Here is a 26,848-nt window from a genome sequence, read left to right as displayed (position 1 = left end):
TTGACCGCTAGGTTTTATGGGTATTATGGCACCTCCACTGTGGGGCTCTTTGGCATGTCTCAGATTTATGCTACGTACAGAATAATACGAAATGCTCTGAGACCATGTTGCAGCATCTGAAGGTAGCAGGTACCAGTTAAAACGTTTTATTGAAGTAAATATGGAAGTAGTTTAGTGCCCCAAAAAAGTGTTTTTCCATGTATGAATCTGTTATTCAATGTGTTTCTATGGGCTAATAGCAGTAAGGCCAAATTCAATGTTTTATCAAAAACCTAAAATGGGTCTAAAAATTCCAAATCAAATCCCCCCCCACCAGGCTTAGACTCTTAATGTGTCTTCTTCATTGGGTGAAACGCTTTCCCCGCCCCAGCCAGCAATGACGAGGGGGAGTAGGATAGGGCTACATCCATCAGTATGTGATGAAGGGAGCGGGGTTAGGGCCTGGGAACCAACAAGAGCCTGGTGCAGAGGAGGCTTGTTGGAGGAGCTGTAGGAGGAGGGGTTCATTGTAATGGCTGGAATGGAATATTTGGAAAGTTATCAAACACATCAGACATATGGAAACCACATGTTTGACTCATTTCCATCTATTCCATTCCAGCCATTACAATGAGCCTGTCCTCATGTAGCTCCTCCCACCAGCCTCCACTACAATGGGGATGGGTGGGATGGAAAGTTGGGGGGGAACAAGCAGGTGATTTATTGCAGTTCCACGAGGGCTCCTCCTCTACTCTGCTCTCTCCCACAACAGCAAGGAAATAAATTACAAAAGAAGTGTTCTTTTTTTTGCACAGTGCACATGGTAAACAAGGGATGTTTTGGTGAAAAGAAGTGGAAAATGATTCGAGGTGTTTGTTGGCACGCAGCAGCAGGTCAGTCGCTGAGCCCCCAGCCTGTGTGTGTTTTTATACAGCACTGTTTGTGTTGGTGCTCCTATAGAATCAGCTGCTTTCTTCTCTTCTTGCTCCCTCTCTCTCTCTCTCTCTCTCTCTCTCTCTCTCTCTCTCTCTCTCTCTCTCTCTCTCTCTCTCTCTCTCTCTCTCTCTCTCTCTCTCTCTCTCTATCTCTCTCTCTCTTCTCTAGTTCTCTCTTGCTCTCTCACTCGTTCTCTCCCTCACTCTCTCTGAGAGATGGAGTGATACAGGCCTCTGTTCTGGGCGGAGGAGAGGAGAAGCTCAGGGGAGTAAACAGGAGTGAAGGAGGAATAAATAAAGGGGACGGAGGGATGCTGGTAATGACACAGCGGTGGGTGAGGACCACGTCCACCGCTGTGGTGTGTGTGTGCGTGTATGCAGACTGCGGCTTGCTCCAGACTCCCACAGGGGGGAGGTGTGCGTCTGCGTGTGTGCGGAGCCTGTCTCCTCTCACATTACCCCTTACATTAAAACCAGTCGGGGGGAAAATGACTGCAGACCTAAGCCCTGAGTCCACCTGGGCCCACGGAGAGAAGGATGCAGCCGGAGGAGGGGATAAAGGGGTGAAAGAGGGGGAGGAGGATAAGGCTGGTGCCCCACTAGGAGTGGGATGGAATAGCCTCTAGATGCTGATCTAAAGTCAAGTTTGTGGTTTTCCCCGTAATGGTTCAGGATAGGGTAAGCTGATCAAAATCACCTGTACCATAGGGACAAATTCTACCCTGAGCAGGTGGAAGAGAAGTAGGCCCCGTCCATAAACTACCCCCTAGCCTCTACCCCCTAGGCACTAGTGTTGATCTGAAATGATTGGCTAGGTGTTAGTAATAAAGGAAAAGGTTGAGCTTTTATTATTGCTTGCCGAAATAGCATAGAATCCTCTCCTACCAGTGAGTAAGGGTTGGGTGACTCCATTCTTTATATCAAACAGAGGTTTGAGAAAGCCAGAGCCAATGTAGTGCAAGAGATGTTTATTTATCAGTACTATTTACACTGAAACAATACCCCCACCCATTTTCCTTCAGTCGCTCGAACGCGCGCGCACACACACACACACACACACACACACACACACACACACACACACACACACACACACACACACACACACACACACACACACACACACACACACACACACACACACACACACACACACACACACACACGCACACACTCTCGTTCTCTTTCTCTCTCATTTACATTGTGGAGATATACCTCAATAAATGTGGACACTGTACTCCTCGTTTTGATCCCATACAGAGACCAACAAAATTATTATTTCAATAATAGGATAGAAATAATAACTCATAGGGAACAGATAGTATGCATTGGTATTTTCATTGTCGCTTTCCTAAGACGTCCTTCATTTTGGATGTGTGTGGGTGTGTGTGTGTGTTGTCTGTGTGTGTCTGTGTGTGTGTCTGTGTGTGTCCCTGCATGTCCCTGCATGCCTAAATATGCGTCCCTGAAGCCTAGTCCTAAGGCACACACACATCACACATATTCCTCGACTAACCTGTACCCCCGCACATTGACTCAATGCCGGTACCCCCTGTATATAGCCTCATTATTGTTCTTTTATTGTGTTACTTTCTTTATTTTTTATGTTTTACTTTAGTTTATTTCGAAAATATTTTTTTAACTCTATTTTCTTAAAATTGCATTGTTGGTTAAGGGCTTGTAAGCAAGCATTTCACTGTAAGGTCTACACCTGTTGTATTCAGCGCATGTGACAAATACAATTTGATTTGATTTGACACACGGCTGATGGAAAGCCTTCTCTTTAGTTGTCTTATCTAACCACTAGGTGGCGATGGTTACCAGGCTGCCAGGCAGACAGACGGGTAGCAAGTCACAGATGTTGTCTGGCTCCTCCTTTAGTTTTCTGTCTATTGAAGAAGGAGACCTCAGCTGCTGAAGGACGTTCTCCATTATGGCTTCAATGTTCTTTTGAAAATCATTTCCATTAAAACATGCTTTTTTTAAAGGGACACTAACAAAGGGAAGATCAGGAGAAGTGGAGAAGGAGAGGAGGAGAGGAAAAAAGAGGGACTGACAGGGGTGCCTGGATGGGTGTGAGGGATATGTGTGTGGAGGGGGCCTTGATTAGAGAGGGGTGGGTGTGGGTGTGTGTGTATGCGCGGCTTATGCATGTGTGTGTTCTGAATAACCATATAGAGATCCTATACGAGAACAGTGAGACCATCTATCAGGAACACCTCACTAGAATTGATGCTCAAAATGGCGAGGAATGTATGTGCGTGTATATTGTATAGAATTCCAGAATAATTCATATATGTCACTATGGGCCATTATGAAAGCTGCAGTAGAGTTGTTCAAAAGCTATCAAAGGGATCACATAAATATTGTCAATGAGAATGTCTTTGGTATCTAACATGTTTATCTGGCTACCGCAAATGACTCTCCTGCCTTCACACTAAACTGACTGTTGTCATATCTGTCATCAAGCACATATCTGCTCTGCACTACAGCCCCCTGAAGGGTTTATCTCGTTGGTGTTGAAGCTAAAATCAAAGGTGGTTGTGCTTAGAAACAGTTAAAACACTGAACAAGTGTATTTGTCTGTATTTGAGCATTGTATTGGAAGCAATATCACAATAGGAGACTGGTGTACCAGTAAAACATCTGTTATGCAGAAGAGGAACTGACCAGTTAGGCCTACAACACTGTGACTTTAAGAAACAGTAGGCTAGAATAAAAAACCAAGACAGTTTTGAAACAAAAAAATAAAATACATAAATCGTCCCTTTTGGCTTGTATTTTTCTTTATCTCTCTCTGCAATATCAAGTGTCCTTATCAAGTGTCCTTAGTCTCCATCAATGGATACCTAGATCGCTTCTCAGGGTGGCGGGGAGGGGCAGTGAGGGGGGGGGGGGTGATAAGGGGGGTGGTGATACGGGGGGTGGTGATACGGGGGGTGATACGGGGGGGGGTGATACGGCGGGTGCTGATACGGGGGGTGGTGATACGGGGGGTGATACGGGGGGGGGGGCGGTGATACGGGGGGGGGGTGATAAGGCGGCAAGAGGAACCGCTGAAGCGTCTTTCTTCCTCCAATCCCAGTTAATTTGTCCCAGAGGTGGGTGGGAGTGTATTTCTACTAACGGGGCTGAACAGGGCAGCGAATAGTACAACAAAGTTCAGATATGTCCAGCGAAGCCACCCCATCATCCATCCTCAGTCCTTCACGTGAAGGATAAGAGTCAGGGGGAACAATTCCATTTCAACTCCATCAATTCAGCAAGTCAATTCAAAAAATACCAATCCGTGAATAGAAAAATCCCATTAACAAATACATAAACGCCATTTTTAATTCATAACTACTTATTAATAATGTCTTCAAATTCATCTCCCGTGTTGATTGAATCGAAAATGGGAAGTTCACCCTTCCCCCAACGAAACCCTCATCCCTTTCCCAGACCCAGACCCAGGCTCTAGTCTACCAGACGGTGGTCTCTCCCATCTCCTGTCCAGGGTGGGACATGGGGGCGCTGTAGCTGGAGTTACTAGCCAGGGAGAATGGTGGGCTGGGCCCCCCTCCGTATGCCTCACCAGGGACAGGATGCAGGGAGCTGGGCAGGCCGGGCTCTGGGCTGGGGGTATCTGCGTGGGAGATCATGTCCGTGAACCTCTGGTCGTCAGAGGGGTGGTGGGCTGACACAGAGCCCTCCATGACCACTCCATGGATGTAGGGGGATTCTGCTGGAGACTGAGCCTGAGAGGAGGGAGGGCCGTGGGGGAAGAATTCATAGTTTCCCCCTCCGTAGTAGTCGCCCTGGTACTCTGTAAGGGGAGAGACGATTTGATTAGAAAACAAATCATCTAATGAGGAAATTCATTGTGCAGCACACAGATGAAGCAATTGATATAGCAACATTCAAAATCACTGACATTGAATCTCACAGCCTTTTAAAAATGGACCTACATCAAGATTCAACATTTTGTAAATAATTGCATTATTTAGTAGCCTAAGTTACATTATAACATTTCAAGGAGGGGAAGGGAGCGGTTTAGTTCACTGGTATAGCTGAAAAGTAAAAGTGCAAAACACGCCTAAACTTCTTAAATTCACCCTGGTACTAGGTGAAGGGACGAAATGGGTTAAGGAATGGTTTGGTTCACTCTTTCTGTTAAAGTGAAAACGCACTTAAAAAATGTATTTTTTCCTCCTATATTTCCAAGATTTTGAGTGCTTCCACTCATCCTTTTGTGAGTTGACTTGAGAATTTTTCTTATTGTCTTATTCAAAGCGACTAAACTTTAAAAAGGAAATTAAAATCACACGCTCTACATTTCAGTTAGGCACCATACTCTTTATCTTTTAGTAGGTATTCTTTATGTCAGTATTACAGAGGGAAGGAGCTCAAATAATTAACCAAAACACATCAAATATATGGATGTCTTGTACTGTATAGTATATGATGTTGTTTTTACTACCTAATCCAACTTAAATCATCAATCTAGCACACACACACACACACACACGCACACGTTATGTCAAGATCAGTTAAATGTAGTCAGCATTTCATTTCATGCTTTGTTTCTAACAAGACAGAGAAATGTTTCTCCTTTACATTATGACATCAGCAGCACGCTGACATAACACCTTATGTTACAAACTGTGATAATGAGGGGAAGAATAAATCCACTAGCAATGCAATGATGACCCTGTTTTTTTCTCCAAACTGAATAAACAAGCTAATTATTGAGTCCCACAAACAGAACCCTGCTAGCCACATCAGACCTTGAGAAGTCCCACAAACAGAACCCTGCTAGCCACATCAGACCTTGAGAAGTCCCACAAACAGAACCCTGCTAGCCACATCAGACCTTGAGAAGTCCCACAAACAGAACCCTGCTAGCCACATCAGACCTTGAGAAGTCCCACAAACAGAACCCTGCTAGCCACATCAGACCTTGAGAGTCCCACAAACAGAACCCTGCTAGCCACATCAGACCTTGAGAAGTCCCACAAACAGAACCCTGCTAGCCACATCAGACCTTGAGAGTCCCACAAACAGAACCCTGCTAGCTACATCAGACCTTGAGAGTCCCACAAACAGAACCCTGCTAGCTACATCAGACCTTGAGAAGTCCCACAAACAGAACCCTGCTAGCCACATCAGACCTTGAGAGTCCCACAAACAGAACCCTGCTAGCCACATCAGACCTTGAGAGTCCCACAAACAGAACCCTGCTAGCTACATCAGACCTTGAGAATCAAGCTGAACCTGGAGCAGCCGTGGGAAGAAATGGGGGAGGGGCAGAGAGAGAGAGGTGTTAGAATAACACACACACACACACACACACACACACACACACACACACACACACACACACACAGCAGCAGCAGTAGAAGACCAGAGGGATGGAGGGAGTAGTGCTGCTAATACAGATGCCACTGCTCCACCAAGGCACAAAAGGGCGTGAAAAGAGGGATGCTGAGAATGGAGGGAGCAAGGAGCTAGAAGCTAGGAGCTAGGAGCTAGGGATAAAGGTTTTGTCCTCTTCCCTTCCTCCCATCTCCCTTCCCGCCCTCCCTGTTCCATCCTTCAAGGATCCCTTGTAATTACAGTGGACGGACGCTGCTCTGTTCCAGTATAGAAGTGGTTCCCAAACTGTGGGGGACGTGAGGGGTCGGCAGGGGGAGTGCGGGTTCCCCCCCAATTATTATTATTATTATTATTATTATTATTATTATTATTATTATTATTATTATTATTATTATTATTATTATTATATACAGTATATATAGATAATGATATATACTATATATATACTGTTTATATTTTATTTTTTAAGGAACTGTAACGGCTGACGCTCTCCTCATCCTCGGATGAGGTGAGGAGAGAAGGATCTTCAGACCAAAACGCAGCTTGCGGGAAATAGGCCATCTTTTTATTTATAACAACGATGAAGATGGCAACACGAAAACAAACACTTTAACAAACTTACAAAATAAGAAAACGACGTAGAACGAAACCTGAACATAAACTTACATAACAAAACATAAACTCACGTACAGGAAACAGACGACATCGAAACGAAACGAAACAAACAAACGCTACAGTCCCGTGTGGCACGAACATACATACTGACACGGAAGACAATCACCCACAACGAACACTGTGACAACGCCTACCTAAATATGACTCTTAATTAGAGGAACGCCAAACACCTGCCTCTAATTAAGAGCCATACCAGGTAACCCCAAAACCAACACAGAAACAGAAAACATAGAATGCCCACCCAACCTCACGTCCTGACCAACTAACACACATAACAACTAACATAAATAGGTCAGGAACGTGACATTACCCCCCCCCACAAGGTGCGAACTCCGGACGCACCAGCACAAAGTCTAGGGGAGGGTCTGGGTGGGCATCTAACCACGGTGGTGGCTCAGGCTCCGGGCGCGGTTCCCACCCCACCATAATCCATCCTAGCTTCCTCCCTCCAAGAATGTCCACCCTCTTTTTTCCCCCACAAAATCCTCTTAATAACATACCTAATAAGGACAACACCGGGACAGAGAGATAAATCAAGACAGAGGGATAGATAAGAATATAGAGGTAGATCAAGATAGAGAGGGAGATCAGGATAGAGGGGCAACTCCGGACTGAAAGGCAGCTCCGGACAGAGAGACAGCTCTGGACTGATGGGCAGTTCTGGGTATCTAGCCTTTTCAGGCTGAAGGGCAGCTCATGGCTGACTGACGAATCTCGACGCTCATGGCTGGCTGACGGCTCTCGACGCTCATGGCAGGCTGACGGCTCTCGACGCTCATGGCAGGCTGACGGCTCTCGACGCTCATGGCAGGCTGACGGCTCTCGACGCTCATGGCAGGCTGACGGCTCTCGACGCTCATGGCAGGCTGACGGCTCTCGACGCTCATGGCAGGCTGACGGCTCTCGACGCTCATGGCAGGCTGACGGCTCTCGACGCTCATGGCAGGCTGACGGCTCTCGACGCTCATGGCGCTCTGACGGCTCTGGCTGCTCATGGCTCTCTGACGGCTCTGGCTGCTCATGGCTCTCTGACGGCTCTGGCTGCTCATGGCTCTCTGACGGCTCTGGCTGCTCATGGCTCTCTGACGGCTCTGGCTGCTCATGGCTCTCTGACGGCTCTAGCTGCTCATGGCTCGCTGGCGGCTCTGGCAGATCCTGTCTGGTTGGCGGCTCTGGCAGATCCTGTCTGGTTGGCGGCTCTGGCAGATCCTGTCTGGTTTGCGGCTCTGGCAGATCCTGTCTGGTTGGCGGCTCTGGCAGATCCTGTCTGGTTGGCGGCTCTGGCAGATCCTGTCTGGCTGACGGCTCTAGCGGCTCCTGTCTGGCTGACGGCTCTAGCGGCTCCTGTCTGGCTGACGGCTCTGTAGGCTCATGGCAGACGGGCGGCTTTGCAGGCTCATGGCAGACGGGCGGCTTTGCAGGCTCCTGGCAGACGGATGGCTCAGACGGCGCTGGGGAGACGGATGGCTCAGATGGCGCTGGGGAGACGGATGGCTCAGATGGCGCTGGGGAGACGGATGGCTCAGATGGCGCTGGGGAGACGGATGGCTCAGATGGCGCTGGGGAGACGGATGGCTCAGATGGCGCTGGGGAGACGGATGGCTCAGATGGCGCTGGGGAGACGGATGGCTCTGGCCGGATACGGTGCACTGTAGACCTGGTGCGTGGTGCCGGAACTGGAGGCACCGGGCTAAGGATAAGCACCTTCCTACTAGTGCGGGGAGCAGGGACAGGGCACACTGTATTCTCAAAGCCCACTCTATAACTGATGCGTGGTACCGGCACTGGTGACGCCGGGCTGAGGACAAGCACATCAGGATTAGTAGGGGGAGAAGATACAGTTTGTACAGGGCTCTGGAGACGCACTGGTAGCTTAGTGCGTGGGGCCGGAACTGGAGGCACCGGGCTAGATACACGCACTACAGGGAGAGTGCGTGGAGGAGGAACAGGGCTCAGGATACGCACTGGTAGCCTAGTGCGTAGTGTAGACACTGTAGGTACTAGGCTGGGGCGGGGAGGTGGTGCCGGAAATACCGGACCGTGGAGGCGTACTGGCACTCTTGAGCATTGAGCCTGCCCAACCTTACCTGGTTGAATACTCCCGGTTGCCCGACCAGTGCGGGGAGGTGGAATAACCCGCACCGAGCTATGTAGGCGAACCGGAGAAACCATGCGTAAGGCAGGTGCCATGTATGCCGGCCCGAGGAGACGCACTGGAGACCAGACGCGTTGAGCCGGCCTCATGACACCTGGCTCAATACCCAATCTAGCCCTCCCAGTGCGGGGAGGTGGAATAACCCGCACTGGGCTATGCACTCGTACAGGAGACACCGTGCGCTCTACTGCGTAACACGGCGCCTGCCCGTACTCCCGCTCTCCACGGTAAGCCTGGGAAGTGGGCGCAGGTCTCCTACCTGCCCTTGGCCCACTACCTCCTAGCCCCCCCCCAAGAAATTTTTGGGAATTACTTACGGGCTTTTCGGGCTTCCGTGCCAGACGCGTTCCCTCATAGCTCCGGTTCCTCTCTCCGGTAGCCTCTGCTCTCCTCAGTGCCTCCAGCTGTTCCCATGGCTTTTCGGGCTTCCAGCCACGTCTCCTTGCTGCCTCCTTAAACCACCGCTCCTGGGCTTTAGCTGCCTCCCTCTCTTCCTGAGAACGGCAATTTTCTCCTGCCTTAGCCCAGGGACCTTCTCCATTCATTATCTGCTCCCATGTCCAGAAATCCTTGTTTTTCTCCTGTCCCTTACTCCGTTTATTTTTCCCTTGCCGCTTGGTCTTAGCGTGGTGGGTGATTCTGTAACGGCTGACGCTCTCCTCATCCTCGGATGAGGTGAGGAGAGAAGGATCTTCAGACCAAAACGCAGCTTGCGGGAAATAGGCCATCTTTTTATTTATAACAACGATGAAGATGGCAACACGAAAACAAACACTTTAACAAACTTACAAAATAAGAAAACGACGTAGAACGAAACCTGAACATAAACTTACATAACAAAACATAAACTCACGTACAGGAAACAGACGACATCGAAACGAAACGAAACAAACAAACGCTACAGTCCCGTGTGGCACGAACATACATACTGACACGGAAGACAATCACCCACAACGAACACTGTGACAACGCCTACCTAAATATGACTCTTAATTAGAGGAACGCCAAACACCTGCCTCTAATTAAGAGCCATACCAGGTAACCCCAAAACCAACACAGAAACAGAAAACATAGAATGCCCACCCAACCTCACGTCCTGACCAACTAACACACATAACAACTAACATAAATAGGTCAGGAACGTGACAGGAACTCAGTCCAGCTTTTTACAAGGTGACATTTCAAAATTGGGTAGTGCATCATCAGTTCCTCTTGTCATGTTAGTCATTGCATACCTTAGAGAGATATTTATAACTTGTCAGCCATGTCAGCTAATGTTGTTTAGCTAGGTTTTTTAACCCATAGATGTTGTTGTAATGTTTCAGTCACTCAAATGTCACATGAATACACATTAGACATGGCAAAATGTATAGAATGGCATGAAAATGTGCTTTAAAACTGAAAACATGTATCTGCACCCCATGACAAGATTTGTAGAATTACAGGAAATAAGTTTTAAACCTGCAACATTTTCTCTCCACTAAGAAGAGGGGTGTGAACAGTTTGTGTCATGAACAGTGCTTGTGCCCAGAGATATATACATGGTGCTCTCGTGCGCAGGAGGGGAGCGGGATGTTCCCCAATGCTGGAAGGGGGGCCTGAGTGAAAAAGTTTGGGAACACCTGCAGTATAAGACTCATTCCTCAGACACATCTCTCTTCAGCAGGCAGGTAGCCTAGTGGTTAGAGCATGGGACCAGTAACTGAAAGGTTGCCGGATTGAATCCCAGAGCTGCCAAGGTAAACATCTGTCGTTCTGAACTAGGCAGTTAACCCACACCCACCCCACTGATAGCCCGGTAGGCTATCATTTTAAATAAGAATTTGTTCTTAACTGACTTGTCTAGTTAAATAAAGATTCAATTAAAAAATCTAATAATTCAGCTTTGTACTGACAATTAACTAACAAATGCTCTTGTTTTTAATCATTCTATGATTGTTCCCTTCAGCCCATTCCGAAATGCTCTGCCTTAATTTTAACATTCTTTTTCACTTCTAGATTTCAGAATCCTCTACATTGTTCCGGTAGGTCACTTGATGAGCATTCGACACCCTTGTCACCCCACAGTTTAGACGGAGCTGGACAGCACAGAGGTGGGCAATGGCATTCCTGACGAAAACCATGTCGGGGGTAATGTGTGTTGTGTATCACTAAAATCTTCACCAAGGATCACTTGTAAGCTAACAGTGAGCATTGTCTTCCAACAGGTGGTGTCATTCTTACTCAACGCGCAGAACAAACCGACAGATTCATAATGTCTGATGTAATACAATGAACAGTGAGTGTATTTTACCATTCAAACAGGGAGTGTATTTTACCTGTGTAGTATCCGTAGGCCCCAGGCCCCAGTATGTCTGGGTCCTCCAGTCGTCCCCCCATGGACCTCATCCTCCGGGGCCCTCTGAAGAAGGCGTGCCGCCGGGCTCCCAGAGCACTCAGCTGCTTCATCCTCCGCTCCTTAGACCGACGGTTCTGGAACCACACCTAGAGTATGGAGTGGAAGAGGTAGTGAGTTATCAAATGACATCACAACTATGAGGACGGCGAGGAAGAAACAGTGAGTTGTCAAATGACATCACAACTATGAGAACGGAGAGGAAGAGACAGGGAGTTGTCAAATGACATCACAACTATGAGAACGGAGAGGAAGAGACAGGGAGTTATCAAATGACATCACAACTATGAGAACGGAGAGGAAGAGACAGGGAGTTATCAAATGACATCACAACTATGAGGACGGCGAGGAAGAAACAGTGAGTTGTCAAATGACATCACAACTATGAGAACGGAGAGGAAGAGACAGGGAGTTGTCAAATGACATCACAACTATGAGAACGGAGAGGAAGAGACAGGGAGTTGTCAAATGACATCACAACTATGAGAACGGAGAGGAAGAGACAGGGAGTTGTCAAATGACATCACAACTATGAGAACGGAGAGGAAGAGACAGGGAGTTGTCAAATGACATCACAACTATGAGGACGGCGAGGAAGAAACAGTGAGTTGTCAAATGACATCACAACTATGAGAACGGAGAGGAAGAGACAGTGAGTTATCAAATGACATCACAACTATGAGAACGGAGAGGAAGAGACAGTGAGTTGTCAAATGACATCACAACTATGAGAACGGAGAGGAAGAGACAGGGAGTTATCAAATGACATCACAACTATGAGGATAGAGAGGAAGAGACAGTGAGTTATCAAATGACATCACAACTATGAGAACGGAGAGGAAGAGACAGGGAGTTATCAAATGACATCACAACTATGAGAACGGAGAGGAAGAGACAGTGAGTTGTCAAATGACATCACAACTATGAGAACGGAGAGGAAGAGACAGGGAGTTGTCAAATGACATCATAACTATGAGAACAGAGGAAGAGACAGTGAGTTATCAAAAACTATGAGAACAGAGGAAGAGACAGTGAGTTATCAAATGACATCACAACTATGAGGACGGAGAGGAAAGAGTTACACAACTAGGACCAAGATAAAGATCAAAGATTGTTATCAGATCAAATTAAGTTAAACAATTTTTCTTTGAGTTTAGATCATTTTCATTTTCACGGAATGAATACACTTGATTTATACTGCATTTTAGACAAGCGTGTCAAGCACACAGAATGTCGTAATCAGAATTGAATCAAATCTAACTTTATTTCTAGTCCATTACTTGTCTACATTGGACAGTAATCCTCACCAGATGTATTCATAATCCATTTCACATTAGCGTTACAACACACTTTGCAGAGAATTAAAAACAAATTAAAAACTACATACAAGATGGTAAAATGACAAGGTAGTTAAATGACAAGGTAGTTAAATGACAAGGAAGTTAAATGACAAGGAAGTTAAATGACAAGGCCCACTCCTATCATCATCAAATCAAATCACCATCAAATTAAATCCACCTTCATTTCAGACCTTCATTGTTTTGTCCATTTGTACATTGTCCCTTCCACAGACTTGGAGTGCTATTTAACTATGCTTGTTATTCTCATACGGGAATTCTAATTCTGTAGCATTGCTCATTTTATGTACGTTCTGCAATGATAGTTTTTTGTTTTGTTTGCTGTCTTGAGACCGGTGTCAACACAGCAAATAGATTAATATCCAGAAAATAGCTTTTCTCAGGCACATCACCTATAGAAATAAAGGGCTCCACTTAGATAAAAGTTAGATTACTGGAGAAATGGGAGGAATAGGGACAAAGTGGGATGGAGGCGGTGGAGGTAAACTAACAAACATGGACACTGTCCAACCCAGACACATGATGAAAATGTGTATCCTCCAACACTCCTTCCGTGGCCTCCAACTGCTCTTCAATGTTAGTAAAACTAAATGCATGCTCTTCCACCCATCGCTGCCCGCACCTGTCCGCCCCTCTAGCATCACTACTCTGGACGGTTCTGACTTAGAATATGTGGACAACTACAAATACCTAGGTGTCTGGCTAGACTGTAAACTCTCCTTACAGACTCACATTAAGCATCTCCAATCCAAAATTAAATCTAGAATCGGCTTCCTATTTTGCAACAAAGCCTCCTTTACTCATGCTGCCAAACATACCCTCATAAAACTGACTATCCTACCGAACCCTGACTTCGGCGATGTCATTTACAAAATAGCCTCCAACACTCTACTCAGCAAATCGGATGCAGTCTATCACAGTGCCATCCGTTTTGTCACAAAAGCCCCATATACTACCCATCACTGCGACCTGTATGCTCTCGTTGGCTGGCCCTCGCTACATATTCGTCGCCAAACCCACTGGCTCCAGGTCATCTATTAGTCTTTGCTAGGTAAAGCTCGGCCTTATCTCAGCTCACTGGTCACCATAGCAACACCCACCTGTAGCACGCGCTCCAGCAGGTATATTTCACTGGTCATCCCCAAATCTAACACCTGCTTTGGCCGCCTTTCCTTCCAGTTCTCTGCTGCCAATGACTGGAACGAATTGCAAAAACGACTGAAGTTGGAGACTTATATCTACCTCACTAACTTTAAGCATCAGCTGTCAGAGCAGCTTACCGATCGCTGCAGCTGTACACAGCCCATCTGTAAATAGCCCATCCAACCAACTACCTATCTAATCCCCATATTTGTTTTTGTTTTTCTGCTCTTTTGCACATCAGTATTTCTACTTGCACATCCTCATCTGCACATCTATCACTCCAGTGTAAATTGCTAAATTGTAATTACTTCGCTACTATTGGTCTATTTATTGCCTGACCTCCTTACTTCATTTGCACACACTGTATACAGATGTTCTATTGTGTTATTGACTGTACTTTTGTTTATCCCATGTGTAACTCTGTGTTGTTGTTTTTGTTGCACTGCTTTGCTTTGCTTTATCCTGGCCAGGTCGCAGTTGTAAATGAGAACTTGTTCTCAACTGGCCAGCTGGTTAAATAAAGGTTAAATAAATAAATAAAATTTTAAAAGGTGCCTAAAAGTAAAACGTTCAGCCTCTCCTCGTTAAGGAATATGGATGTGAGTGAGAGTGTAGGTTCAGTTCCAACAAGGATCCAGGTGTTAAAGAGCCACAGCCACCAACAAACACCCAGAAATCACACTGGAGCTGTTTAGTAATCAGTGATATGGCGGTCAGTATATTTTAAAATGATCCAATAAAATCAATGAATCAGTCAATAACACAAAGAGTTAACACACACACTATTTTCTATAGGTTCTCTCCATGTGCCTCAGCAGGTCACTGTACAACAACACAACTCAGCAGGCCTCAATACAACACAATTCAGCAGGCCTCAATACAAAAACACAACTCAGCAGGCCTCAATGCAACACAACACAGCAGTCCTCAATCAAACAACACAACTCAGCAGGCCTCAATGCAACACAACACAGCAGGCCTAAATACAACACAACTCAGCAGGCCTAAATACAACAACACAACTCAGCAGGCCTCAATACAACAACACAACTCAGCAGGCCTCAATACAACAACACAACTCAGCAGGCCTCAATACAACACAACTCAGCAGGCCTAAATACAACAACACAACTCAGCAGGCCTCAATACAACAACACAACTCAGCAGGCCTCAATACAACAACACAACTCAGCAGGCCTCAATACAACACAACTCAGCAGTCCTCAATCAAACAACACAACTCCACCGGCTTCAATACAACAACACAACTCAGCAGGCCTAAATACAACACAACTCAGCAGGCCTCAATACAACAACACAACTCAGCAGGCCTCAATACAACACAACTCAGCAGGCCTCAATACAACAACACAACTCAGCAGGCCTCAATACAACAACACAACTCAGCAGGCCTCAATCAAACAACACAACTCAGCAGGCCTCAATACAATAACACAACTCAGCAGGACTCAATACAACAACACAACTCAGCAGGACTCAATACAACAACACAACTCAGCAGGCCTCAATCAAACAACACAACTCAGCAGGCCTCAATACAATAACACAACTCAGCAGGACTCAATACAACAACACAACTCAGCAGGACTCAATACAACAACACAACTCAGCAGGCCTCAATACAACAACACAACTCAGCAGCCCTCAATACAACAACACAACTCAGCAGGCCTCAATCAAACAACACAACTCAGCAGGCCTCAATACAATAACACAACTCAGCAGGACTCAATACAACAACACAACTCAGCAGGACTCAATACAACAACACAACTCAGCAGGCCTTATTACAACAACACAACTCAGCAGGTCTCAATACAACAACACAACTCAGCAGGCCTTAATACAACAACACAACTCAGCAGGCCTTATTACAACAACACAACTCAGCAGGCCTCAATCAAACAACACAACTCAACAGGCCTCAATACAATAACACAACTCAGCAGGCCTCAATACAACAACACAACTCAGCAGGCCTCAATACAACAACACAACTCAGCAGGCCTCAATCAAACAACACAACTCCACCGGCTTCAATACAACAACACAACTCAGCAGGCCTAAATACAACACAACTCAGCAGGCCTTAATACAACACAACTCAGCAGGCCTCAATACAACAACACAACTCAGCAGGCCTCAATCAAACAACAGAACTCCACCGGCTTCAATACAACAACACAACTCAGCAGGCCTTAATACAACACAACTCAGCAGGCCTAAATACAACACAACTCAGCAGGCCTTAATACAACACAACTCAGCAGGCCTCAATACAACAACACAACTCTACTGGCTTCAATACAACAACACAACTGAGCAGGCCTCATTACAACAACACAACTCCACCGGCTTCAATACAACAACACAACTGAGCAGGCCTCAATGCAGCATCACAACTCAGCAGGCCTCAATACAACAGCTCAGCAGGCCTCAATACAACAACACAACTCAGCAGGCCTCAATCAAACAACACAACTCAGCAGGCCTCAATACAAAAACACAACTCAGCAGGCCTCAATGCAACATCACAACTTAGCAGACCTCAATACAATAACTCAGCAGCCCTCAATACAACAACACAACTCAGCAGGCCTCAATACAACAACACAACTCAGCAGGCCTCAATACAACAACACAACTCGGCAGGCCTCAATACAACAACACAACTCAGCAGGCCTCAATACAACACAACTCAGCAGGCCTCAACCCAACACAACTTAGGAAGCAGAAAAATTAAACACAGTCATCACTGGAGTCAAATAAAGTATTTGTACAGGAACAAAAGAGAAGAGAAAAATGTAAAAATGTCCAACATATGGAGCTTCGCATTCTAAAAACATAACCCATTTCTTGTTGTGCCTCTGCATCGGCACTGCATAATAATGCATGTTAACGCCAGCTAGGCTACACCAAAGGCACAATCCCACTGCGTTGAAGATTAACAAACAAAACACACACAAAAACACCTAAAAACCACTTAGGCATTCCTCTCCATGTTTTTCCCAGCAAAGACGACACCTGCCTACTGAGAACAATTGTCTAACTGTAGGGTACATTTTTATGGAAATACTTTCACTCCCCTTGAGAGAGCATTTTTTAGGGATTACCACACGCACACACACACACACTAGAGGGCTCCCTGCTCAGGGTGCATCGGCAGTTACTACACAGCAAATGAGGGGGGAGATGATGGCCATGAAACTGGCCACCATCTTGGTTTTATGTATCACAGTGCATTATGTTGTTGCTAATCAGAGATGAATGGGATCGATTCAGTGTTGTGGAGACATGAAACTGGGAAGGTGCTATGCTACACTACGCATGGCCTGGTCTAAGAGGAGAGGAGAAGAGAGGAGACTGTCTGGCAGTAAATGAGTGAGGACAGAGAGGAGCGAGGGGGGTGTACGATATGTAAATCTGGGAAATCAGTGATAATTACTGTAAGCGCACAAAAAGCCACATCTCAGCTGGCAGAGATGGTGCTAATCACCCTAACACAGTCTGAACCCAGACACCGACAGAGAGGGAGAGAGAGAGAGAGAGAGAGAGTGTGTGTGAGTGCGCGTGCGTGCTTGAGAGTGTGTCTGTGCATGAGTTTGTTCATGCATGTGCGTATGTGTGTCACAAAGAGCAGAGAATTATAGAGGTTAAGACTAAAAGCCTGGAGACCTGAGTGTGTTGGGCAGCAGTGATGATAAATTCCACATTTCCACTTCTAGGACGTAAACAGTAATGTTATGTCCCTCTCACTCACAGTGATCATGATCTCACGTCAGCTCTCCCTAACAGAGGTCAATTCAGTTTTCATTTCAGTCAATTCAGGAAGTGAAAAATCCTTATTGAAAATAAAGGAGTATTTTCACTTCTTTGACTGAACTGAACTACTGCTCCCTAAAACGTCTCCATTGTCTTGGTTGGGATGTTAATAAACTGTTTTACTATATCTCTATAACACCTTCCTGTATCACCTGTTCACAGTATTTCTGTGCAATGCTGTGGGCTTTTTTTGTAATAACACTGTTGCTAAATTATTAGCTGTTAAAACCATTAACAGTGCATGATATTTCCAACATTTAAATGCCCATGGCTACAGATACATATTTAAATATGTACATACTGGATTGCCTATGTCTTTTATACAAAGGCCCTTGTCCCACTTTTGACAGTGCATGCCATCTGGTTATTATACTTTCTTTAAGAAGAAATAAGAAATCAACAGAAAATATAATATTTCTGTCATATTATTAAAAAACAAACGTCTTCCATCTTTCATTCATATTAATCAAATCATAATTGCTGTGTTGTTTTAAAGAACCAAAACTATCACACAGGAGATAATATACAATAGAAGATAGATAGCCTAGCGGTCCGGAACCTCCAGCGACGGTCAACGGTCCGGAACCTCCAGCGACGGTCAATGGCCCGGAGCGTCCAGGCAAGGCGTCCAGTCCTGTTCCAGGGCGGGAGTCTTCCTCTGCACCGATGTCCAGTCCTGCTCCATGGCCTTCTTCAGCGTCGGTGCCCAGTCCAGGCACGGCGTCCAGGCACGGCGTCCAGGCACGGCGTCCAGGCACGGCGTCCAGGCACGGCGTCCAGTCCCGCTCCATGGCAGGAGCCTTCCTCTGCGTCGTTGCCCAGTCCAGGCACGGCGTCCAGTCCCGCTCCATGGCAGGAGCCTTCCTCTGCGTCGTTGCCCAGTCCAGGCACGGCGTCCAGTCCCGCTCCATGGCAGGAGCCTTCCTCTGCGTCGTTACCCAGTCCAGGCACGGCGTCCAGTCCCGCTCCATGGCAGGAGCCTTCCTCTGCGTCGTTGCCCAGTCCAGGCACGGCGTCCAGTCCCGCTCCAAGGCCGGAGCCTTCCTCTGCGTCGTTGCCCAGTCCAGGCACGGCGTCCAGTCCCGCTCCAAGGCCGGAGCCTCCCTCTGCGTCGTTGCCCAGTCCAGGCACGGCGTCCAGTCCCGCTCCATGGCAGGAGCCTTCCTCTGCGTCGTTGCCCAGTCCAGGCACGGCGTCCAGTCCCGCTCCATGGCAGGAGCCTCCCTCTGCGTCGTTGCCCAGTCCATGCATGGTGTCCAGTCCCGCTCCATGGCAGGAGCCTCCCTCTGCGTCGGTGTCCAGTCCATGCATGGTGTCCAGTCCCGCTCCAAGGCCGGAGCCTTCCTCTGCGTCGTTGCCCAGTCCAGGCATGGCGTCCAGTCCCGCTCCATGGCAGGAGCCTTCCTCTGCGTCGTTGCCCAGTCCAGGCACGGCGTCCAGTCCCGCTCCATGGCAGGAGCCTTCCTCTGCGTCGTTGCCCAGTCCAGGCATGGCGTCCAGTCCCGCTCCATGGCAGGAGCCTTCCTCTGCGTCGTTGCCCAGTCCAGGCACGGCGTCCAGTCCCGCTCCAAGGCCGGAGCCTTCCTCTGCGTCGGTGCCCAGTCCATGCATGGTGTCCAGTCCCGCTCCCTGGCAGGAGCCTTCCTTTGCGCCGGTGCCCAGTCCAGGCACGGCGTCACCCCCCCCTACCCTCCCCAATTGGTTTCAGGTTTTGCGGCTGGAGTCTGCACCTTTGGGGGGGGGGGGGGGGCTCGGTTCTCTATGGTGTTTGGGTCAGAGCGTGACTACGGGGGTTATCTAGTTTATAGATTTCTAGGTTGGTGGTTTGTGTGGTTCCCAATTAGAGGCAGCTGGTAATCGTTGCCTCTAATTGGGGATCATATTTAGGTAGGCTTTTTCCCCACCTGCATTTGTGGGATATTGTTTTGTGTTTGTGCATGTGCGCCACGTAGTCACGTTTAGTTGTTCGTTTATTGATATATTTTGTTTTGTTTAAGTTTCTCTTTGAATTAAATATGTGGAACTTAACATCCGCTGCGCCTTGGTCCCGTTCTTACGACAGCCGTGACACCAATTGCCAATGTGTGATTACTAAAAACATATTTTAAAGAAATAGCAATCTCAATTATGTTATTTTATCGCAGGATAGTGTAGCTAAATATTACAAAAATATCACAAAAGCTATCAACATCTCGAATTAAAATTGTGGTTTCTAGACCCCATTCCTATTTCCCGGGGAGGGATGTTCAATAACTCTCGAGTTGATCTTATGACGATCCTATGGATTTGTCAATCACCATTTCATTTGAATGTGTCTTGTTTTCAACGTTTTCATTAAAAGGCATTTTTCTCATATTTGATTCCAAATATGTTTTTCCCTCCATAGAAAGGTAGGTCAGTTATAGGCTTATTTCATTTTACACATCGTTTTAGGGATGTGGACTAGATAATAACCTCATAGTAACCTGTTGTGACATTTTTTCTTCTCACTCTCACTTTGTCAATTAAGTCTTCAATTAAATCTCGCTCTAATTTCAGGGAAAATTAAAATCCAATCTATTCTAATTCATCAAGAATGTCAAAGACAGCAGTCGTTGCTTACAACACCAGTAGTCTATCAAAACCTAGCAGTGCTCAACAAACACAAATAGAAAAAAACACATAACGTTTTCTCCACTGGACCTGGGAAATCAACAGATCTACCCAGAGCATCTATTCTATTCCATATGGGAGTAGACATTCTAACGTGGCCAAATAAAAACCAGGCTCTTTATCAACCAAAAATGTATAGTCTCAAGTGAAGTATATAACAGCCTTCTACCTGTATAACCCGCATGTTGAGTCCCGTCTCCTGGGCCAACTGTTCCCGGATGTGTCGGGTGGGTTTCGGCGTGGCCACGAAGGCAGCCTTCAGCGTTTCCAGCTGCTTGGCTTTGATGGTGGTTCGCGGACCTCGCCGCTTCGTACCCGAACTCTGCTCCTCATTCTCGTTATTGTTCGTGTCCTTATCTGAGCATGTGGAATTGTCCGTCTCTTTTGTGTCGTCCTGCATCGGGTCCTGGAGGTCCGGCGATAAACTTCTGTCTGTGCATGATGACACTGGGGAACGAGAGAGAATGGAAAGGTCTCAATCGGAGATATCATGAGGCCTTCTGTGTGCTGCTAGATTAATTCTGTAGTCTGTCTAATCAGAAACAAACCAGAATACGTGGAACAATGACGCCTCACAAAATACAAATAGCCTATGGAAGCCCTTTGAGTGCCTTTTAAATAAAAAAAATACACTTTACCAAGTCCATATGAAACAGTCTAGATGCCTGGATTTACCCGTTTAAATCTAGTCACAAATAAAACAGGTGTAAACACCCTGCCCGCGTGTGACCTGAAGCGGATCGACATATGGAAATAGAAATTATGCATGTGACGTGAAACAAAAAAAGGGAGCTAGGCTGCCTATCCAGCGGATCCCCAAGGACCCGCTGCGTCGCACGATAACAGCATGTCATTGTCCGAGGGGATGGCTGTTTGAGAAATGTATCAAACAGGAAATTATAGCATTGATAAGCCTCAGCTATATGGTCAGATGCATTCAGCGACCCGGAGATGCTTTGTTGGGGAACATCATCAAACACTAGGCTACACATGCTCTATATGCGGCCCATTGAGCCAGCAAGAATGTCAGTAGTCATATGTTGTTCATATTTGAAGCAACAGACACGCAACGAGGGGTTCAAATCAATGTCACGTCTTTCGATGATACACATGTTATCCGTCACCTTGTTGATCTAAAGACAAAATCGAGTGCCAGTGATGGGAGCCTGACAACTCCTCGAACACAGTACGCTTTTCCGACAGTTGTTGTTGTTGATTTAGGCCTATCAATTTTGGTTCCAAACACCCAACATATAGGCGTAATCTCTTATCAATATCAACGTCTTTAAATAATTACATTTTAGAGATATTTGTTTTGAGATAATTAGAGGAGAAGTCACTTGCAGACGAATTCTCCATATAGGCCTACACATGTTTGACCATGTGACGTTAGGCGCTATACGACACTGCAGCTAAAATAGGAAAGTAGAGAATAGAATCAAACAGAATAGAAAAAAAACATGTATCCATATATAAGACTACTTCAACAGCGGTGAGATTGGACGCAGGCGACAGCCTACCCTAAATCATGCAGAGCCAGAGCTGACGCTCAGACACCCGCCTTGTCCATGGTTCTGAATTTCCTGACGGTGGTGTGTAGACTCAACTCCGCTACGGCGGCCGGTGGCTATATAGGTTATGCCTCTGGATACTTCTTATTTTTTAAGGTGCAGAGTAACATAATAGGTTTTCGAATTCATACATTTTAGTTTGCAGTGGGATTTGTAAATATGTGATATAGGCCTATCCCATTTCAGGATGCCAACAAATACATCCAAGCAGTAGTGGCGTTTCATATCATGAACAAGTCGTTTAATTCTCCACCATAAGCAGTCTATGGTTTTGGTTTGATTGGATGTGTACCCGTGTATGGTAACGTGAGATCCCACGTTGAAACAATCAGTAAATCAACAAAGAAAAACGGTCCCTTGTTTTCAGACATCGGTGGGTCTATAGACATTTTCCATGACCAACAGAACATTGATATGTTTGTATCTATGTAGTAATATAACAAGACTCACTATTGAAACCCTTAAAGGTCAAATGCAGCCGTTTTTATCTCAAAATCAAATCATCTCTGGGTAACAAGCAGGTACCTTACTGTGATTGTTTTCAATTAAAATGGTCCAAAACAAAAAGAGCTTCTTAGCTATTATTCTCAAGCAAGAATTTAGCTAGGAATGTCTGAGAGTGGTCTGAGTGGGGAGGAGACAATTGAAAAATAGCTGTTATTGGCAGAGAGGTTTGGAACTCTCTTTCTTATTGGTCTATTAAGTCATTTACCACCTGGTGATGTCACCAGGCAGTCCAAAACTCCATCCCACCAAAACAGGCTGAAATGCATTTTCAAACAGCTCTTCCACTAAATGGGCATAATAATCTTTTTCACAAGTTCATAGTTTTCCAACTGCATAGTGTGGAACAAAGGAAATCACGTTTTTGACTGCACTGGGCCTTTAACAATAATTACCTGAATTCAAGTTGACTTCCTTGATCGCCCCTGAGCTCAGGTAGTCTTCTTTACAAACAAATTTATTTTCGTCAATGACATAGAGTTCCTCGCCCGTGGACAGCTGCTTGTTGCACACCATGCACGTGAAGCAGTTGAGATGGAACACCTTGCTGCGCGCCTTGCGCACCAGATCACTGGGAGAGATGCCTTGGAGGCATCCTGCGCACTTCGTCCCAAACCTCCTGAAAAGAAAGCGAGAGGACAGAGACAACAAGCATGTTGATGTAAAATCACTCTGAGACTAAAATAGTAAACAACATCCTGAATTTGAGCGGGAAATTGTACAGTTTTAACTTAAGTAAATAAGTAGACGGCGTTCAAACTGCGTGAGTCTTAATAAAGAAAGGAAAATTATAGGCCTATAGTGAATTATGCAACTGTGGGCAATGCAGATGTTTTTGTGAGTAGCCTAAATTTAAATTTGCAACCACGAAATCTAACAAAATCTGTCGTAAATAGATTTTACATAACAAGGCCTGTTTCAACATTGACAACCTTTAATAATAATAATAAAATGCCTAATAATAACAATAGTAGTAACAATAACATCATCTTAATAAATAATAAATAACATACTTAATATATTTGTTTTATAGCAGGCTATTACATCTTTGCCATAATTGAAGAAAGGGGAGCCTATTTCGAACTAATTTTCGTTCAAATCTAACATCCTACTTGATACGAAATAGCCTACAATGTGCGCTAGACATATTTTCAACATTGAATAGAAAAAGATTAATTTTCAATTTTTTTATGGAGTTGTTATATTAATAAACCCACGCTAACGCATTAGTGACAGTCAGCACAATGTGACCACGGAGATATCCGAGGATTAAACCGAATAGGACCCTTTTACCGTGAAAATCTCTGTTAATCCACATTCACCCTCTTCACATGCAAAAACCTTGGTGGATAGACTTTTATTATTTAGATAGACAGACGAATACAATAGCATAATTCAACGTCTCAACATTTCCAGGGATAACTCGACAAGGTAAATGCTTGAAAATGCCTGTGTAGCATTGGAAGAAAAGGTATGCTAATGTAGGCCTACATAAAGTGATGGAGAATGCGAAGCCTTATTTTGTGTTTCTCTCTCGGATGTGAAATAAATAGGCCTAATCCACCTCATCACGAGCCAGAAACCTCGTCATGCGCCTCATGCTGATTTGGTAATCTCTCTCTCATCAATATGGAGTCGCCTCCAGGACGAAAAAAAATGCAGGAATTGAAAATATTTCAATTATAATACGGGTATTGGAGATAGTGTGTGTTTGAGGGTGTGAGTGGGGGGCTGTTGTTTTGGATTTTGGGAAGCGGTTGCACGAGGGCACGGCTGAACGAGCGGTTCAGGCAAGCCCCCTTTATTTGAACACTAATGTAGTCTACGGAATCTCTCTCTCTCTCTCGATCCATTTGCAATAGTATCGCTCCACTGTAGCCTTTTACATGCACCGCCCGGGCCCAGCCTCCTCCGGTGCGGCGAGTGCAGGCCACCGCTCTACTCACACAACAAACGGCCACATTAGGGTGATTACTGTTTCTCCTGGCTAATGGTTGGGCCATTTAAATCCACTGCTTGATGGGAGCTGGCTAATATGATGGTCAAGGTCGTTTGGGGGCAACAATGCCATCACAAAGGCTTAAACACTGTGCCTTACATGTCATTAAACAATTAGTTTGGGGAGACGGGAAAAAGCTGACACATAAATAATTGCTCTGATGCTACAAACAAGGGCCTATACTTATCACTGAATTACATGGAACACGTTGAAGAACTGAGCGGATGGTGTAGGCCTAATGGAGAGGTTTTAAAATATATTGGAACAAACAAAAGTGGAAACAGAGCGTACGGGTTTGAGGAAAATGTAGCTGATTTAGAAATAGATTTAAACTGTCATGTCTACATGAATGGATTAAGAGAAGTGTGAATATTCAAGCCCACATAATATTTAGAATATTCCGATAATATGAATTTATAAATACAAGTGATATTATTGGTGTCATAATAACAATTATTAACTAAGTTAATGCTTCGTATTGTCAGAAAACACACTTTGTTTCTTTAAAACACACACACGTCATGCGGACAAAGAGTGATAATTATTATATGGTTCTGTCAAAATGCTAAATATTGTTATGGTATTCAAAATGAACCTATAACTATGATTAATTTATTGGCCTAATAATTATATGATTTTTGTTGCAAAACCAATGTGACACTAGATGCCAAGATGCCAATGTGCCATGGCTGCAATATTACTTCTATTGACTATAAATATTATTATTTTGAAGTGACATTCTTAAACATTTCAAGTAACTTATATGTATGCTATCTCGCTTCTAGGTGAAATACATCCTGTGAAATAGGCCTTGGTAAACCATATCCATTTCCACAAAACAATGTGTAGGGCTACATAATAATATCTGCTTAATTATGTGAGTGACGCTTAAACGAAAACTATTTTTAGCATTGTGTCATGAAATCCCATTTCAGCATTTGATTTGAAACAAATCCACTGACGAACAAAAAACAAGAAAACAAAATCCAGAATGACAATCTTCAGAAGCAGGATGATTATAATTCTCCTTACTGAGTTTTTGGCAAGCCCTGCTTTTACGTCTGAATCCCCAATCTGAATCCTTACCTGAAAAAGTCCATTTTACAATAGAGCTTCCCATCCCGGGAGAAGCACTTCTCTGTCAGATTACAGTTGCACTCGCAGCACTGGACGCATTTGGCGTGCCAGGCTTGGTCCAACACGTTAAGCAGGAACCGGTCCAGGATGGGCCTGTCGCACCCGGCGCAGTGGACCATCATCCCGCCTGTCTGGAGGACACCGAGGGCCGACCTTCCCACGCGGGCTCCGGTGCTGGGTCTGGGGCCACACGGCTCTCTGCGCAGCAACGTCTTGGCTCCGGGGTTTGGGACAAAGCAGACGCGAATGTTCCGTCAGGTGGGTGGGCGGTGAGAAGACCCTATCCCCTACCGTTTAAAGGCAGGCTATAGGTGAACACTCCCCGAAGTTCCTCTTCTGTACTTCTGGTTCTAGACGCCCCTGTCCTGTCCTGGCACTTGTCACAATCCGGAATCCAGAAGATACAAAGGTGAATTTAAAAAGCACCTATTCCTGTTCATTGACGGGCTGCGTAAAAATGGTCACCTGAAAAGCCTGTTCTTCCCCGCTGTATAGAATATGTTGCATGGGGCTGTAGCAAAGTTATTATTTTGTTGTTGTTGTAAATAGCCCTTTCTTTTATTATTCTGTCATCTTTTCTTTTTAGGTTCCACTTCTTCGCCTCCGCTCACCTCACGTGGATACTTTTCGCATCACTGTGCCCGGTTGTGCTGGCGCGAGGCACGTCCGTATTCAGATTGGGTGACGGTCTCCTTTAATTCCTGTGCCTGGGTGGCCAATCAGGACTCAGTTGTCATAGTTACGCATTTAAATAATGGTCGGTAGCCTACCTTCAGGTCGACCTAAACCTTAAACATACTATCATAAATAGGCTAATAAACTTTAATTCTGCTAAGAGGGACACGATTTTTTTTGAAGACATTGGCAAATGATGGTCACTCGTTTTGTTACTGCCTCGTTACAGAATGGACCTAAACGGCGTAAACAGGTCCATAATCTTACATTTTCTATTTTCCTGCTGTAGCTCCCATCAAACTCGTGGGGTGAATGGATTTTAGGGACTATCCCAATGGAACGCTTCAAGAACTAAGGCACCAACCAAAGAATTATAATGGCTAAGCTTGCTGCCTGGGCTGGGCACTATAAGAAACTAAACATGCTTTTTGTCTAATATCACCAATCAACAAGATCTTTCTCTGATACAATT

At 45.5% G+C, this 26,848-nt stretch overlaps 1 protein-coding gene across 1 annotated transcript; it reads right to left on the bottom strand.

Annotated features, from left to right (window-relative positions):
- Positions 1-3,932: 3,932 nt before the first annotated feature.
- On the bottom strand, positions 3,933-25,823 carry LOC129811770 (LIM/homeobox protein Lhx5-like). Its single transcript, XM_055863366.1, has 5 exons — positions 25,651-25,823; positions 22,961-23,184; positions 20,660-20,937; positions 11,418-11,583; positions 3,933-4,719 (listed from the first exon to the last, which is right to left on the bottom strand). The coding sequence occupies exons 1-5, from the start codon at positions 25,821-25,823 to the stop codon at positions 4,376-4,378; spliced, it is 1,185 nt and encodes a 394-aa protein (XP_055719341.1). The 3' UTR covers positions 3,933-4,375.
- Positions 25,824-26,848: the final 1,025 nt, after the last annotated feature.

The sequence above is a fragment of the Salvelinus fontinalis genome, chromosome 2 (genome assembly GCF_029448725.1).
Source record: "Salvelinus fontinalis isolate EN_2023a chromosome 2, ASM2944872v1, whole genome shotgun sequence".
In the NCBI taxonomy this organism is placed as follows: Eukaryota; Metazoa; Chordata; class Actinopteri; order Salmoniformes; family Salmonidae; genus Salvelinus; species Salvelinus fontinalis.
The sequence above is the reverse complement of the archived record's forward strand: the minus strand, read 5'-3'. Positions and strand labels throughout refer to the sequence as shown.

Excerpts from the sequence above, each read along its gene's own strand:
- LOC129811770 (XM_055863366.1), bottom strand. The coding sequence starts at position 25,823 with ATGATGGTCCACTGCGCCGGGTGCGACAGGCCCATCCTGGACCGGTTC. Across the intron at positions 23,185-25,650 it reads TGTAAAATGGACTTTTTCAG|GAGGTTTGGGACGAAGTGCG; the intron begins GTAAGGATTCAG and ends CTTTCTTTTCAG. Across the intron at positions 4,720-11,417 it reads GGCCTACGGATACTACACAG|AGTACCAGGGCGACTACTAC; the intron begins GTAAAATACACT and ends CTCCCCTTACAG.